The sequence below is a fragment of the Pygocentrus nattereri genome, chromosome 2, assembly GCF_015220715.1.
Source record: "Pygocentrus nattereri isolate fPygNat1 chromosome 2, fPygNat1.pri, whole genome shotgun sequence".
NCBI classification, from domain to species: domain Eukaryota; kingdom Metazoa; phylum Chordata; class Actinopteri; order Characiformes; family Serrasalmidae; genus Pygocentrus; species Pygocentrus nattereri.
The window spans coordinates 53576234-53593118 of record NC_051212.1 but is presented as its reverse complement, the minus strand read 5'-3'; the positions used below and the strand labels follow the sequence as shown (position 1 = coordinate 53593118).

General features: G+C 40.7%; 1 protein-coding gene across 3 annotated transcripts in view; it reads left to right on the top strand.

Moving 5' to 3' along the window:
* The window catches only part of dpp6b (dipeptidyl-peptidase 6b), a 226856-nt gene that overhangs the window by 100776 nt on the left and 109195 nt on the right, over positions 1-16885 (top strand). Inside the window, exon 1 of one of the 3 annotated variants that reach the window (XM_017703451.2) lies at positions 8247-8346. The exons of the other annotated variants lie outside the window; for them this stretch is intronic. Within the exon in view, the coding sequence (XP_017558940.1) occupies positions 8311-8346 (36 nt within the window). The 5' untranslated portion in view covers positions 8247-8310. Of the gene's footprint in view, positions 1-8246; positions 8347-16885 lie in introns of those variants that run through there. 3 annotated transcript variants of the gene reach the window in all.

The following is a 16885-nucleotide window of genomic DNA, read 5'->3' as shown; positions in this document are numbered from 1 at the left end:
ACATGCTAAGGTTTCAAAACCTACTGTCCACTGCCCGGTCAGTCCTGCTGTATGGACCATTCCACCACATTAGCATTAAGAAAACAGCATCTAAGCGTTCAGAGCTGGTTATGTTCACATTGGCTAATAATAATAATCTGATCTTTTCAAATCCGACCTGAGTCACTTTCACATGTGGTCCTAGATCGGATGTGTATGCGTGAGTTTAGTTGCTAAACAAAAAAATCACTTCAAAAAAGCCGTCCCACCTTTTCATGTCACTACCAAAACACAGAGCGTTGTTGTCTGGGGGCCTTTAAAGCAGGAAGTAAGGCTGCATCCCTGTCCCTCATGGCCACATGGTGAGCAGATAGATCCCATTGTTATGGAGTGAATGTAGAATTCTGAAAATCAACGTGAAACGTTAAGAATTGTCACCTCCGAAAAAGTGTGTTTTCATTAAAAATATGATGATTTTATGCGTGACCGCTGTTCAAAGCTGTGTTTGCTGGTCAGGTACTGGCTGCGTTTCTGAGTTCTGCTCAGAACGGTCACCACTGAAACGTGTGGTGGAGCTCCAGTGCTGTCGTTTTGTTTAATGAAACGTTCAATCATCGATTTTAATAAATAAAAACATAATGAAGGTCAGATAAAAGTATGAAATGTGTTTTTATCTCTGGATTCGAGCCCATCAGGTCAGAAGGTCTAACACGCGGTGAACTTTGCTGGACCTTGCCGTGCTGTTTCCATGAAGGCAATGACAAACAACAGCCTGAAACAGGGAAATCATTTCTGAAGATGAAAAGTCTTTTCTTCTCAGGCTTATCTCAGTCCTCAGCCGCAGGCTCCAACAATCTGGAGGACGGCACTTTATAAAAGTTCGGCGGAGCCGGAGCCGGAGCCGGAGCTCGAGGCTGAACGAGAGCTCCTCACAGTTTGATGTTTTCACTTTCTAGCTGGAGCTACGTCTCCTCAACTCTCAGTGGTATAAAAGGGTTTTTTTGAACCATCTGCTAACGTATTGTTATGGCCTCGATGGCCGCGGTTCCCGCTGGCTAAGAGGCGGCCGTAACGGTTCTGAGCAGTAGCTGTTCCTGGAGCTGTCCGTTGCAGTAGTGCTGAGATCAGCACTGGAGCTGTTCACACTTTTCTCTGAGGCTCTGAAACGTTGTGTCTGTGTGTTTGCCACCTGTTGTTTGGGTTCTCTCGAATAACCTACACTCTATTATTCTCCTCCAGGCCTGCTTAGAACCTTTGTGAGGGTTTATGTTCCAAAAAACAGCCGATTCATTTTAAACTCACCGCTTTCCAACCTCACTTGATCCATAATAAACAGGCTGTTTTTCTTACCGTGCCTGCAAGACTGATATGTAAACGAATTCCGTTCTGATTGGCTGTGTGTGGGTGGAGCTAAGCTGCTGTGGACTGAATAGGCCGGTGCGTACGTGCTTTCTTTTTCATTGGACTGTGTTGCAGCTTAGTTTCTGCACATGGACTGTAAGTGGAATATGTTGGAAATTTGTTTAGATACAGACCTGAAGTCAGGGAACCACTTTCATTTGTGTTATTTATTTAACGAAGATTTCACCGACATAAAATATTACAAAAAACATTTGTATAAATATCTGAAATTATAGGGGAGTGTGGTTGGACAGATTAGTATCGGTATCGGTACTTAGTATCGGCCGATACTAACGGATAAGGCATCGGTATCGGAAGGGATCAGTGCCTGAGCAGTGCCTGAGCTCCAGTTTTGGAAATCATGAGTTACATTTATGGCATTTGGCTGACGCTCTTATCCAGAGCGACTTACACTTTGATCATTTTACACAGGGAGGCCAAGGTGGTGTTAGGAGTCTTGCCCAAGGACTCTTATTGGTATAGTGTAGGGTGCTGCCCTGGTTGGGGATTGAACCCCAGTCTACAGCGTTGAAGGCAGAGGTGTTAACCACTACACTATGATATGGAAGTGTCATATGGAAACGTTGTTTTGGTTGTTTTGGCTGGAAATAACGTGAAAGAAGGGTGGTCTCTGACATTTGCACAGTGCTGTAGCTGTAGTACGTCAGGCTTTGATCTGAGCTCTTGAGTGTATTCCTGAGTATATATAGCACTTTAATTAACAGCTGTAGCATGAGTGCATCCTTCTGATAGCATTTCCATTTCTTTTGATGTTGCTGAACTGATACTAAGAACTTTTTTCCTGCGATCTGACTGGATTTTTGTCTTTTGCCAACATCACCGTGTTCCTGTTGCTCTGCCACCAGCAGCACTGAACTCTTGAAGTCTTCCCATTAGAGCGTTTCTTTGTGCGGGCTGAGTTAAACGAGAGTGCCAGAACTAAAGAACAGAAGAGGAGAAGAGGTGGAAATGATTGTTCACGAGCTCCATGCAGCACCGTTAGCCAAGCCACCTAAAAAAAAAAAAAAAACAACAAAAAACAGACAAGGCATCCGCGCTGTAGTTGCCATGACAACCATCCTTGCGAAGCGAGGGCCGGGGGAAAGGAGAAAATGAACTGTGTTTCTATTAAAGGAAATTAAGGCTCAATTAGCTTGCCAAAACGGGAGAAGCTCACACTCCAGGAAAAAACGTGTGATTCAATTAGCATGTTTGAACGCATTATGCAGTTTCTGGTTTGTTTCTCTTGTCGGCTAAAGCGATGAAATCTGCTTGACAAATGATGAAAACCGGGTTGCTTGTTCAGTTCCATAGGCTCTCTGTGCATTATGTGAGCGTGTCTGCGTACATTCACTCTTATTCTCTACGCACATGAGACATAAATGCCTCCCACACAATGCTGTCTTAAAAATAACGGGGCCAGAAGTGGCTCTTTGGAGTGATGCTATAACTGAACCAGTGTTGGTTCCCTAAAGAACCTTTTGAGGGAACCACCAGTTTTGTAAAAACAGAAAAAGAACCTTTTTAAAGTAATGTTTTTTTTTTAGTTATTGTTAGTTATTGTTATAGTTATGTTAATTTAAGAATCCTTCTATTAGGAGTGTACCTGGAGTGTATAACATGAGTTAACTTTGAGTATGTTGTGTTAGTAAACCTGGAGTGTATAAGGAGTTAACTTGGAGTATATAGCATTTGTAATCCTGGAGTATATAATGAGTTAACTTGAAGTATATAGCATTTGTAATCCTGGAGTGTATAATGAGTTAACTTGGAGTATATAGCATTTGTAATCCTGGAGTATATAATGAGTTAACTTGAAGTATATAGCATTTGTAATCCTGGAGTATATAATGAGTTAACTTGGAATATATAGTGTTAGTAAATCTGGAGTGTATAACAAGTTAACTTGGAGTATATAGCATTTGTAATCCTGGAGTATATAATGAGTTAACTTGGAGTATATAGTGTTAGTAAACCTGGAGTGTATAACAAGTTAACTTGGAGTATATAGCATTTGTAATCCTGGAGTATATAATGAGTTAACTTGGAGTATATAGTGTTAGTAAACCTGGAGTGTATAACAAGTTAACTTGGAGTATATAGCATTTGTAATCCTGGAGTATATAATGAGTTAACTTGAAGTATATAGTGTTAGTAAACCTGGAGTGTATAACAAGTTAACTTGGAGTATATAGCATTTGTAATCCTGGAGTATATAATGAGTTAACTTGGTGTATATAGCATTTGTAATCCTGGAGTATATAATGAGTTAACTTGGAGTATATAGCATTTGTAATCCTGGAGTATATAATGAGTTAACTTGGTGTATATAGCATTTGTAATCCTGGAGTATATAATGAGTTAACTTGAAGTATATAGCATTTGTAATCCTGGAGTATATAATGAGTTAACTTGGAGTATATAGCATTTGTAATCCTGGAGTATATAATGAGTTAACTTGAAGTATATAGCATTTGTAATCCTGGAGTATATAATGAGTTAACTTGGTGTATATAGCATTTGTAATCCTGGAGTATATAATGAGTTAACTTGGAGTATATAGCATTTGTAATCCTGGAGTATATAATGAGTTAACTTGAAGTATATAGTGTTAGTAAACCTGGAGTGTATAACAAGTTAACTTGGAGTATATAGCATTTGTAATCCTGGAGTATATAATGAGTTAACTTGAAGTATATAGCATTTGTAATCCTGGAGTGTATAACATGAGTTAACTTGGAGTATATAGCATTTGTAATCCTGGAGTATATAATGAGTTAACTTGAAGTATATAGCATTTGTAATCCTGGAGTATATAATGAGTTAACTTGGTGTATATAGCATTTGTAATCCTGGAGTATATAATGAGTTAACTTGGAGTATATAGCATTTGTAATCCTGGAGTATATAATGAGTTAACTTGAAGTATATAGTGTTAGTAAACCTGGAGTGTATAACAAGTTAACTTGGAGTATATAGCATTTGTAATCCTGGAGTATATAATGAGTTAACTTGGTGTACATAGCGTTTGTCAACCTGGAGTGTATAACATGAGTTACCTTGGAGTATATAGTGTTAGTAAACCTGGAGTATATAACAAGTTAACTTGGAGTATATAGCATTTGTAATCCTGGAGTATATAATGAGTTAACTTGGTGTACATAGCGTTTGTCAACCTGGAGTGTATAACAGGAGTTAGCTTGAAGTAAATACTGTTACTAAACTTTGAGTGTATAACATGCGTTAACTTGGAGTATATAGCATTTGTAAACCTGGAATGTATATCATGAGTTTACTTGGAGTATGTAGTGTTAGTAAACCTGGAATGTATAACATGAATAAACTAAGCTGTTGTGGCTAATTTGTTTTTGTGACAGTTGTTACCAGCTTTCTTTATTAACTCAAGTTTAGATACACAAGCTATAAACTTAAAACATTTGCGTATAACATTTGTAAACCTGAAGCATATAATATATAATATTAGCAAACATGTTATATAATGTTAAGAAACCTGGAGTATGTAACATTAGTGAACCTGGAGTTTATAACTTTACGAACAAGGAGTAAAGCTGTAGTATAACAAGTTAACTTGCAGTATGACTTGTTAGTAAACCTGGAGTTCATAATGTGTGTAAACTGGGAGTATATAATGTTAAAAATCCTAGTGTATATACTGTTGGTGAATGTGGAGTATACAGTGTTAGGGACCCCGAAGTATGTAATATGTACCTGAACATTGTATATATAAGCTCAAGTATATAACATACATAAATATAACATGATAATATGATGTTATTAAGCCTGAACTATGTAAAGTTAGTAAACATGAAGTATATAACATTAGTAATCTTGGAGTATATATTGCTTGCAAACCTGGTCTATAGAGTGCTTGTAAACCCAGAGTATATAACGTTAGTATAGCTGGAGTATATAATGTTAATAAATGTAAGGTATACAGCGTTAGTAAACCTGGAGTATATAATACTAGTAAAGCTTGAGTACTTAACATACATCAATGTATATATAAGCTCCAGTATATAACATACGTAAATATAACATCATAAGAATATGATGTTATTAAACCTGAACTATATAGTGCATATAGTGTTAGTAAACCTGGAGTGTAGAACATTACTAATCTCAGAGTATATAACGTAAGTAAACTCTGATTATATATAACGTTAATAAACTCAGTATATAACATTAGTAAACTCAGAGTATATAACATTACTAATCTCAGAGTATATAACGTTAGTAAACTCAGAGTATATAATGTTAGTAAACTCAGAGTATATAACGTAAGTAAACTCAGAGTATATAACGTTAGTAAACTCAGAGTATATAACGTTAGTAAACTCAGTATATAACATTAGTAAACTCAGAGTATATAACGTTAGTAAACTCAGAGTATATAACGTAAGTAAACTCAGAGTATATAACGTTAGTAAACTCAGAGTATATAACGTTAATAAACTCAGTATATAACGTTAGTAAACTCAGAGTATATAACGTAAGTAAACTCAGAGTATATAACGTTAGTAAACTCAGAGTATATAACGTTAGTCTGCCAGGAGTAGAGGTGGTGTTACAGGTGTACTTCAGTAACGCTGAGTGGCTTTGTTTCAGTCAAAGACTAAACGAAATGGGGTGTTGATGTAAGTCTGACATTGTTCTGAGGGCGTTTTCGTCACCGAGGCAGTCAGACTGCTAAGTGTGATCTATACACCGAGTCCATCGAGCTCTTTCTGCTCAGCGGGACGTTCATCGGAGGATTAGAGGCGTCCGTTGTCACTTTTGATTCCATTTTAATGAGCTGTGTAGCCTCGGTGTAAATGATGAGCGCGTGTGTAAACGTGTCGCCTCATCCTCAGCAGTCTTTCCTCCTTTTACCTCTGTTGACGACCAGTTTGTGACGAAGAAAGCGGTGCGTTTCCTGCAGATCCACAGGGTTTTGGTGGCTTATCGATAACTTGGTGGCTTATCGGCTCCATAGGGGATTATTTACCAGACCAACGAGCCACGTAATTGTGACTTTTATAGCCGACTCTGAATCGCTATAACAAACCATATGGCCAAACGTGCCTCTCGTCACACGCTCGCTCGCCTCTCTCTAATGAACCCTTAGATGTCTAGACTCATTACTGTGGTGGTCTTATGCTATTTAAATGTAATTAGTTAGTTACATACTGATTTACATTTACCTTTGAAGTGCCTTCTGTATTGACCAGTCCAAGCCTGCACTTCTGACTTCTCTGTTTGTTTTTACGTTTAAAACAAAGAGGAAAATGTAGGGAAAAGGTCGGCAAATGTGGCAAGTGTAGTACATAGTATTTTATAGCATGCATAGTATATAATGGTAGTAATGTTAATAAACCTGGGGTACAAAATAACAGTAAACGTGGAGTATATAATGTTAATAATCCTAGTGTATATAACGTTGGTGAACAGTGTTAGGGAACCCAAAGTATGTAACATGTACCTGAACAATGTATATATAAGCTCAAGTATATAACATACATAAATATAACATGATAATATGTTATTAGGCCTGAACTATATAAAGTTAGTAAACATGAAGTATATAGCATTAGTAATCTTGGAGCATATAATGCTTGCAAACCTGGACTATAGAGTGCTAGTAAACCCGGAATATATAAACTTAGTATAACTGGAGTATATAATGTTAATAAACCTGAGGTATACAGTGTTAGTAAACCAGTGGTGCATAACATCAGTAAACCTGGAGTATATAATGTTATCGTACTTGGAGTGTGTGGTGATTCCATACTAGAAGAATATAATGTTAGTAAACATAGAGTCTATAACATCGCTAAACATGGACTATGCAACATTAGTAAATTTGGAGTGTATGGTGTTAATAAAGCTGGAATATATAACATAGTATATCTGGAACGTATAATGTTAGTATACCTGGAGTACATCACGTACTGTAGGTAAGCCTAAAGTACTTAAAAAACACGAATGTGATCCAGATTGAAAGTTTTATAACGTTAGTAATGTTAAGAAAACTGTTCTATATAATGTTACTAAACTTGGAGTATGTGATGTTTGTATACTAGGAGTATAATGTTAGTAAACATCATTAATCATTAAACCTGGAGTATATACCTTTAGTCGACTTGGAGTTGGAGTCTCAGTGAGGTTCTTCTTGATCGGCTACACGTCCTTTCGGACCCACGGCGTTGAGTGGTCTTCTCACAGTGGGAGGACGGACAGAAACACCTGTGGATGTTTTCAGATCTGAAGCAGTTTGATCTTCTCCTCTCTCTCAGAGATCAAAGTTTTCAGTGCTGTTTATCTGATGGGGGCAGTGTTGGGGTCTACCAGCTCTTCCAGGTAGTTGTTAGGGTTGTTGTGGTTTCTATATGTAAATATATGTTAATATATGTTAAGGGCTGTGTCTTGTGGTCATCGTAGAGTGTAATTATGTGGCTAGAGGTGACCTGCCTGCTATCTCTGGCTGTGTTGACATGCCTTTATTATGGCCCCTCTTCACTAAGATGCTACAATACCTTTAATATAATGTATAATACATTTAGCGTATTAAATATGTGTTTTCTGCTACTTTCCTGACTGAATAACTCGTACTTCATGGTCATTTTTGGCTATAAACGAAAGAAGAGTGGCCTCTGACTTTTGTGCAGTACTGTAGTGTCTCTCTCCCAAACCCACTCTCTCTCCCACCTGCTGTAACTTGCCTCATATCTGCGTTGTTTTCATTTTTCTCTCAATTCTCTCGCATCTCCCGCCCCTCCTACGCTCTGATTGGCTGATATTCCACGCTCTCTAGCGCTCCTCCAATCAGCGCGCAGTGTGGGCGTGGCCTGCGTGAATGCGGGTGAATCTCGCTGCTGCTGAATTCTTGTCGCTTCCAGCCTCAGACTCTCCACCTCGGCGCCGCTTTGAGCGATGACCGCGGCTCCAGAGCCCCAACACCACGACCAGGTAGACCAAAAACAGCATTTTCTTCGCCTCACCAACCCTACACCGCCACTAAGACACAGAAAATCCACATTTTACCTCAGAATATGTTGTTTTTCTGTTTTTCGGTCGCGCGGTTGTTTGCTAGCTAACGTTTGTTTGGTTGCCTAACGGTCAGTTTTTAAAAAAAAAGCTGACGGTAACTGTTTTAACGCCAGGTTAGAACAAAAAACAGGCAAAATGGTCAGTTTATGAGTTTTTTTGGTGGCGAGCAGGGTCTTTTTTCGCTTTACGGCGCATTTAAAGTTTCACTTTACATTACTAGTGTTGAATTTACTCGCAGTGTTGAGTTACGGGAGGAATTCCACGTTCCACCTTAAACGGTGCTGCAGTTTCCATCCTGGCGCCTACACACCTGTGCGCCAGTAACGCTACAGTGACTGCCATTTAAGGTGGAACGGAAAATTCCGGAAAGAAGCTGGCGAATAAGAAGGTTTGAACCAACACCCACAGCAGTGGTCGCCAACCGTGCTCCTCCTGGATATCCACCTTCCTGCACACTTTGGCTCCAACCCTAAACCAGCACCACCTGATCTGCCTTGGTTATCTGAATGAGGAGGGGTGGATTTGGGCTGGAGGTGAAACCTGCAGGCAGGCAGATCTCCAGGAGGAGGGTTGGTGACCACTGACCTACACTCTCAGAAAAAAAAGGTACGGCACTGTCACTGGGGCAGTACCCTTTTTGTCACTGTGGTGGTACCCCCAGGGGTCCCTTTAGTCGGGGAACGTAGCAGAATCCACTGAAATGATCTGTTCTAAGCTGGACTGACTCCACACACCCCGTCTCGCCTCCGGGCTTTTATTCTACTGCTCTGCATTAAAACATTAGTTTAGAAAAAGACACAAATGTCCACTTTTCCACTAGGAAAAACTTACTTAACGCACCCAGTTGGACCTTAAAACTGCTGCTGCACCTTTGAGGGAACACTTACACTGTACTTTGATGAGCAAATCATGTACCTGCATGGTACCTTTATTTCTAACAGTGTACAGTCTCATTCGTGCCGAGATAGACTTACATAAGCGCATTCAGTCAGTGTGAAAGGAATTCATCTGTATTCACTCGTACTGTGTTGAATTACATTAACACCTGTAATGTTTAATTAACACCTGGGGTGTTAATTAACTCTTACAGGGTTATATTCAGTGTTGAATATCTGAACATATTCTGTGGTTATAGAAGTCCAGCTCAATGTAGACACCAAAGCTATTAATTTATATATATATATATATATATATATATATAAATGTATTTATTTATTTATATATACACATACACGCACACACACACCCACCCACCCACACACACATATATATATATATATATATATATATATATAGCTGAATGCACTGCCTGATATATGATATATTGTTTTACAATAGTATATTGTAGTATATATAAAATGCATTTATTATAGGATTGTTTTTGTGAAAAGCCCATGCAAGACATATGTGTGTATATATATATATATATATATATGTGTATGTGTATGTATGTGTATGTATATATATATATATATATATATATATATATATATATATATATATACACACTGCTCAAAAAAATAAAGGGAACACTCAAATAACGCATCCTAGATCTGAATGAATGAAATATTCTCATTGAATACTTTGTTCTGCACAAAGTTGAATGTGCTGACAACAAAATCACACAAACATCATCAATGGAAATCAAATGTATTAACCAGTGGAGGCCTGGATTTGGAGTCACACACAAAATTAAAGTGGAAAAACACACGACAGGCTGATCCAACTTTGATATGATGTCCTTAAAACAAGTCAAAATGAGGCTCAGTGTTGTGTGTGGCCTCCACGTGCCTGTATGACCTCCCTACAACGCCTGGGCAGCTCCTGATGAGGTGTCGGATGGTCTCCTGAGACATCTCCTCCCAGACCTGGACTAAAGCATGCTCCAACTCCTGGACAGTCTGTGGTGCAACGTGACGTTGGTGGATGGAGCGAGACACGATGTCCCAGATGTGCTCAATCAGATTCAGGTCTGGGGAACGGGTGGGCCGGTCCATAGCTTCAATGCCTTCATCTTGCAGGAACTGCTGACACACTCCAGCCACATGAGGTCTAGCATTGTCCTGCATTAGGAGGAACCCAGGGCCAACCGCACCAGCATATGGTCTCACAAGGGGTCTGAGGATCTCATCTCGGTACCTAATGGCAGTCAGGCTACCTCTGGCGAGCACATGGAGGGCTGTGCGGCCCCCCAAAGAAATGCCACCCCACACCATTACTGACCCACTGCCAAACCGGTCATGCTGAAGGATGTTGCAGGCAGCAGATCGCCAATTGCTAATTGCCAATAATTTCCACCTGTTGTCTGTTCCATTTACACAACAGCTGTGAAATTGATTGTCAGTGTTGCTTCCTAAGTGGACAGTTTGATTTCACAGAAGTTTGATTTACTTGGAGTTATATTGTGTTGTTTAAGTGTTCCCTTTATTTTTTTGAGCAGTATATATATGTAGACAGATATAGCTGTGTTTACATATAGATATATACGTACGGTGTGGGCTTTCCACATAGAAGTAAAAGCAATGCTATATTGTGATTAATGCAAACTTTAAATTAGAGAAATAAAACCATATTTTCTATTATGTCAGGTATTATTATTCTTGTGTTATATCCAATACTGAACGTTGTTACCAATGGCAGAAAGATACACAGCATTTTAGAATGAAACTTTACAGGAGAAGGAAAAACGTACTTTAAATTTAATGCAAGTGGAACCAGAAATTTTTCCAAGTAATTTTGGGCCGTTTCTTTTGTTCCATTCAGGATAAAATTCACGGTCAGTGTAAAGGGCAGCGGGCATTTTCAGATTACGCCAAAAAAGTGAAAAAACGCATACTCGCAGTATTTGTCTCGGTGTATGATCTGCTGTATGTCAGCGTATGTGTATGACTGATATACAGGAAGAGCATCTTACAGTGTCAGTTTAACATACGCTGTGAATTTAACCTTCAACCTACAGCGTTGAATTATTGGTTATAATGTTTGATTTATGACCAGGTGGACTTGTATGGATGCAGTACAGCAGTGGACACAGTGCTGAATGATTCTGTGCTGTATGCGTGGGTGAGATTTTGTGCAAGTCTAGGAATTTATGCTCATACCTTTTAGTAATAAATATGATATTGATATATTTGCCATAAGCAAGTCTAAGGTGTTTATTTTAGTGTGTGTGTTCTCCTGTCAGGGCAGTGCAGTCGTAGTCAGTTTCTATGTTGACCAGTGTGGTTATTAGAGGGAAACAGTGTTTCACACCAACATTTCTGAGGTAGAATCTCTCCTACAGTGCTGGTTTCACTCTTTTAGCGCTGAATTAGCTCCTTCTGTTTCATTTGTGTCCAGCTGGACTTCATAATTTCAGTTCATCATTGTGTTCTGGTGTGATTGGCATCGCAGGAAGCATTTCACATGTTCTCTGATTTAATTACGTGCTAATAAATAGCATCGTTTTGAAGAGGTGCTATATAGAACCACATCCAACACATTGTACAATGCAGAGAACCCGTCAGTCAACTCTTGAAGAACCATCTTTTTGAGTGTGCTCATGGTTCTGTATAGAGTCCTGCTGTTGTTGCGATGTCAAGCTGGTGCTGTACACACACGATCTGAAGAACCGTTTCATGGCGCAGAGAAACCGTCAAGCACGCAAATGGTTCTCCGAGTGGTCATGGGTCATGGGATCCTTGTCTTGCCTAAAGAACCCTTGAGGAAGCGTCTTTTTAAAGAGCTCACTTGTAGGTTATTATAGAACCTGCAGTGAAACTGTGACGATCGCTCGCTTGTCAGTAACCTTGTGGTTGATGAGGAGAAACACGAGCAGGATCCGTCCTCAGTGTGGAGAGCGGTCGAATGTCCTGCCAGTAGTCGTTTATTTCCTTGTGAAGCAGATTTTTTTTTCCACAGTATTTCAGACCGTAGATGCGAACACCCACGTGCCGAACTGGACAGATGGCAAACATGATAATGACCCTTCATTTCACTTCTTTATCCCACACGCCAGTCAGAGTGCATGTCAGAGCCAAAGCAAAGGCAACCTGTGCCTCTCGCCATTAAAATCAATTAACCCAAACTTCTGCATCTGTTGTTCTGCGATTCATTTCTGACTGCTCATTAATCTCAGCTCTAATCGACCTTGCTTTCCTCTCCCTCCAAACGGACCTTCAGAGGTCGCCGTCATCGCTGGCGATAACAAAACCATGCTGTTGTTTTATATGATTTATTTCTCGCTCGTAGCTCATGGGAACAAGTGGAGTCGTATAGTGTGGTATAGTTCACGTGCTTCTTTTTGGTATCCGTAGTCCTGCCCCTTGTTTTGTAACTCCGCCCCGATTGTTTTCACCTGCCCCCCGATCTATCCGTGTTGGCTCTATGTCCCTGGACTGTCTCGACCCTGATTTTGGATTTGCCCTTAATAAATCTCGCTTATCTCTGCATATGCGTCCGCCTCCTCTCTCCCCGTTAGAGTGGGTATGTAAAGGAAAACTTTTAAGATCACAGCCGATTTGGTCCGACTCTGAAGACGAGACGACACTAAATTCCCAAACTGTCGTCACCACTGAGCAGCTTTTCAGTCGGCAGCTGTGACAGAAGAACAGCTGAACAACCTGGAATCAGCCAGAAATGAACCCAACACCATTCGCCAAACTAAACGGGCTGTAAGAAGCTTTACAGACCGGCTGGAACAGAACAACATTAATACTGATCTGGAGAAACTGACCAAACTGAGCTGAACCTGATATTGGGTCAGTTTTTTGGCTCAGTCTGATTTGGTCCGACTCTGAAGATCAGACACGTCTGGCGAATGGTGTTGGGTTCATTTCTGGCTGATTCCAGGTTGTTCAGCTGATCTTCTGTCACAGCTGCCGACTGAAAAGCTGCTCAGTGCAGACGACAGTTTGGGAATTTAGTGTAAGGAGCTGGAGAACGAACTGCCGTCTGAGCAGCGAGTGGGCGGAGCTCGTTACTCTGACGTAGCAACGAGCTGCTCGTTAAGGAGCTATAATTAGGAGGAAGGAACTGAACATTAAAACATATTAAACGTCGCGTTCAATAGAGAGCAGTAGAGGTCAGTGGGGGTCACACTCAGGGGGTCTAGGAGTATTGAGATTGAGGGGTAGGGTGAAGTGTTAGGGCTGCATGACCCTCCAAACAGAGGTTTATCTGATGCTCAGATGCTCCAAACAGTGTTATGAGAAAAAAGCAAGCTGGCTGCACAAGCGAACAAAGAAACCCACAAATGTGAGAATTTTCTCAGTTAAAAATTTACGATAATCATTGTATTATCTTAGTTTAAAGTCGTATCAGTGTATTATGGTTGTTTACTTCAAACGAGTCTGGAGAATCTCTGACTTCAGCTTCATATCACTGAAGAATTAGGGGGGGTGATAATAAATAACTGCCCCCCTCTTTGAAGGCGTATGATCCCTAAATGTAACTAAAGCCCAGCAGTGAGGAGCTGAACTTTCCCCTCCTCTGCTGTCCCTGCAGACGGGCAGGGTCGCCTACAGAGCGGCGCTGGTAGCTGTTAATGAAGAGATGCTCTTTTATTAGAGGGTCTCATTTTATAGAGGAAGATTTCAACCATTACAACTTGAAACTCAGTTCTAAGGGGCAAGATGACACTTGAAAACAAGGGGTAGGGGTAAAAGTGTTTAGTGTGTCCACTCTTTAGTCCACTCTTTACCTACATTCCAGCTTCCACTCTTTTGAGGAAGACTCACTTTCTGCTCCTCAAAGAACCTGCAGACACACCTCCAAAGCTCAGTCTGAGCAGCTGGTTGATGATTTTCTGAAGTAACACATTCAGTTCTGTTGATGTCTCTGGGGTGACCACTCTGGGGTGGTCAGTCCGTCGTCCAGCTTCTTTGTTTGACGTGTCCGTCTCCTTTTCTCAGTGAGGTTCTTCTTAATCAGCTACACATCCTTTCAGACCCACAGCGCTGAGTGGTCTTCTCACAGTGGAAAGGATGGACAGAAACATCTGTGGATGTTTTCAGATCTGAAGCAGCTTGATCTTCTCCTCTCTGTCAAAGATGAAAGCCTTGTTTTCGTCTTCGGTGGTCTTCCTTTGATTTAGCTCCTCCAGATGCAAATGGATTATGGCCTAAATGTTCTAAAATAATGAATAGCTTGCACTTTATGGTGTTTTGAGTGGAAGTAAATGCAGCGTGGTCTCTGATTTCTGCACAGACCCGTAAATTAAATGTAAATACGCTGTCTAACGTTGACGAACGCGTCCTCTAGAAGTCGCGAAAAGGCGTAAAAACGTGGAAAGGACGCTTGAAGGAAGCGTGAGTTGTGTACGCCTGAACAGGATTAATGAACTTGAGCGAAAAGCATTCAGTGTTTAAAGAGAGGGATGCTTATCGCAGCCTCTCAAGCTGCACTGCACACTTGAGCCCCAAAGTAGGTCTCTCTGATGACAATGATTAGGGTTTAGGCACAGACGGAATAGCTGTCTGAGAATAGCTTTGAGATTCGGTTCAGGAAAGGGGCTATATTTGGAGTGGCGCCGCTGATAAAGTGGGTCTAATAGACGGGATTAATTGGGAGCTGCGCTTGACGTTTAGAGCCGAGATAAAATAGAACAGCTCCGTGAAGTACAATTATGAGCAATCGGTTCCGGCTTGAAGGACGAACGCGGTGGTGTGTTGGACCCTGGCCGCACCTGAAAGCCATTGTCTTGCTTTAACCCCTGAGTCGCAGTCTGGTCTGGTGATAACAGGAGCATATTGTATTTTCTATTCATTGTATTCATGGTGGTGGGTTAGTGTGTGTTGCGCTGGTCTGCGTTGGATCAGACGCAGCAGTGCTGCTGGAGTTCCACTCACTGTCCACTCTATTAGACACTCCTACCTTGTTGGTCCACCTTGTGGATGTAAAGTCAGTCCTTCATCAGTGGTCACAGGACGTTGTTGGCTGGATATTTTTGGTTGGTGGACGATTTTCAGTCCAGCAGCGACACTGAGGTGTTTAAAAAGTCCAGCAGCACTGCTGTGTCTGATCCACTCAGACCAGCACCACACACACTAACACTCCACCACCACCACGTCAGTGTTACTGCAGTGCTGAGGATGACCCACCACCCAAATAGCACCTGCTCTGTGAGGGTCCATGGGGGTCCTGACCACTGAAGAACAGGGTAACAGAGTATCAGAGAAACAGATGGACTACAGGCTGTAACTGTAGAACTGCTAATTGCTCCTATACGGTCAGTGGAGCTGATAAACTGGACAATTTTTTCAGTATTTAAAAAGCAGAATTGGTGCAGCTCTTCGTCTCTTTTGTAGAGAAAATGAACTAAAATGAACTAAACCTCAAACAAAACCGTCACTCTAGCTCAAACAACATGATTCAAACTGATGTAACATGCAAAAAACATCTGAATTAGTTACCATTGATCAATTAAGCTTTAATTAGCACCGACAGTGAGCGGCTTTTTCATTCATCGATTCAGTGAAGAGGGATTGTTTCATGTCTAATACTGAGCTCTTGAGTAAAAACTGAGCTTTCTTTTATTCTTAAAACTTTTTATCTTCTCTTTGTTCTCTTTGAAGATTCATTGAACACATTCACCCTCATCAGATTCATCAGCGTGGTGAAGGGGTCCGAAGCACATCCCATGTCTTCCGCACATTGTTTACAGTTACACATCCAAATCCCCAAAACTGACAACGTGTAGCTTTAACTCTAGCTAAAAACCCGCAGTGAGTAAAACTGACACCTTTCAAAGGCTATAATATCCAATTCAACACACTTTCAAAACACTTTAGATTTACTACACGCTTAAAAATGATGCTTCAAGGGTTCTTTCATAAAGAAAATGGTTCTGTATAGAGCCATGAACACTCAAAGAACACTTGGCATGATTAAAGAGCTCTTTGTGTTGTGAAAAGGTTTTTTAAATTGAGGGAGAATGTGCGGTAGATGGTTCTTAACAGCACGAAGGAGGGTTCTTCTGTTATTTCAAGCTTGACATTGTAACAGTATGTAATGTTGAGGAGGCGGAGGCATATGCAGAGATAAGCAAGATTTATTCGGGGCAAATCCAGATTCAGGGTCAGTACGGTCCAAGGTCAAGGAGCCAACACGGAGAGATCGGGGTACAGACGTAATAAACAGAAATACAGAACTACACATCAAAGACCAGCAAAACACAGGGCAAAACGCAGGGCTTAAATACAACAGGGTTAATGACGGTTAACACAGGTGGAAAACAGGTGGTTACAATCAGGGGTGGAGTCAAGAAACAAGGGGGCAGGACAGGGAAGAATCAAAACAAAGAAAGCACATGGACAAGTAAACAAAAGCACATGGAAGACTGAAACCAAAGCAAAAGCACATGGATGACTGGGAGGGGCCAATCTCCACACAGTAGAAGTACCCCTTTCAGAAAGTTAATATATAGAACCATCTACAGCACGTTCTCCATCAATCTGAGCAGCTCTTTCATGATGCCAAG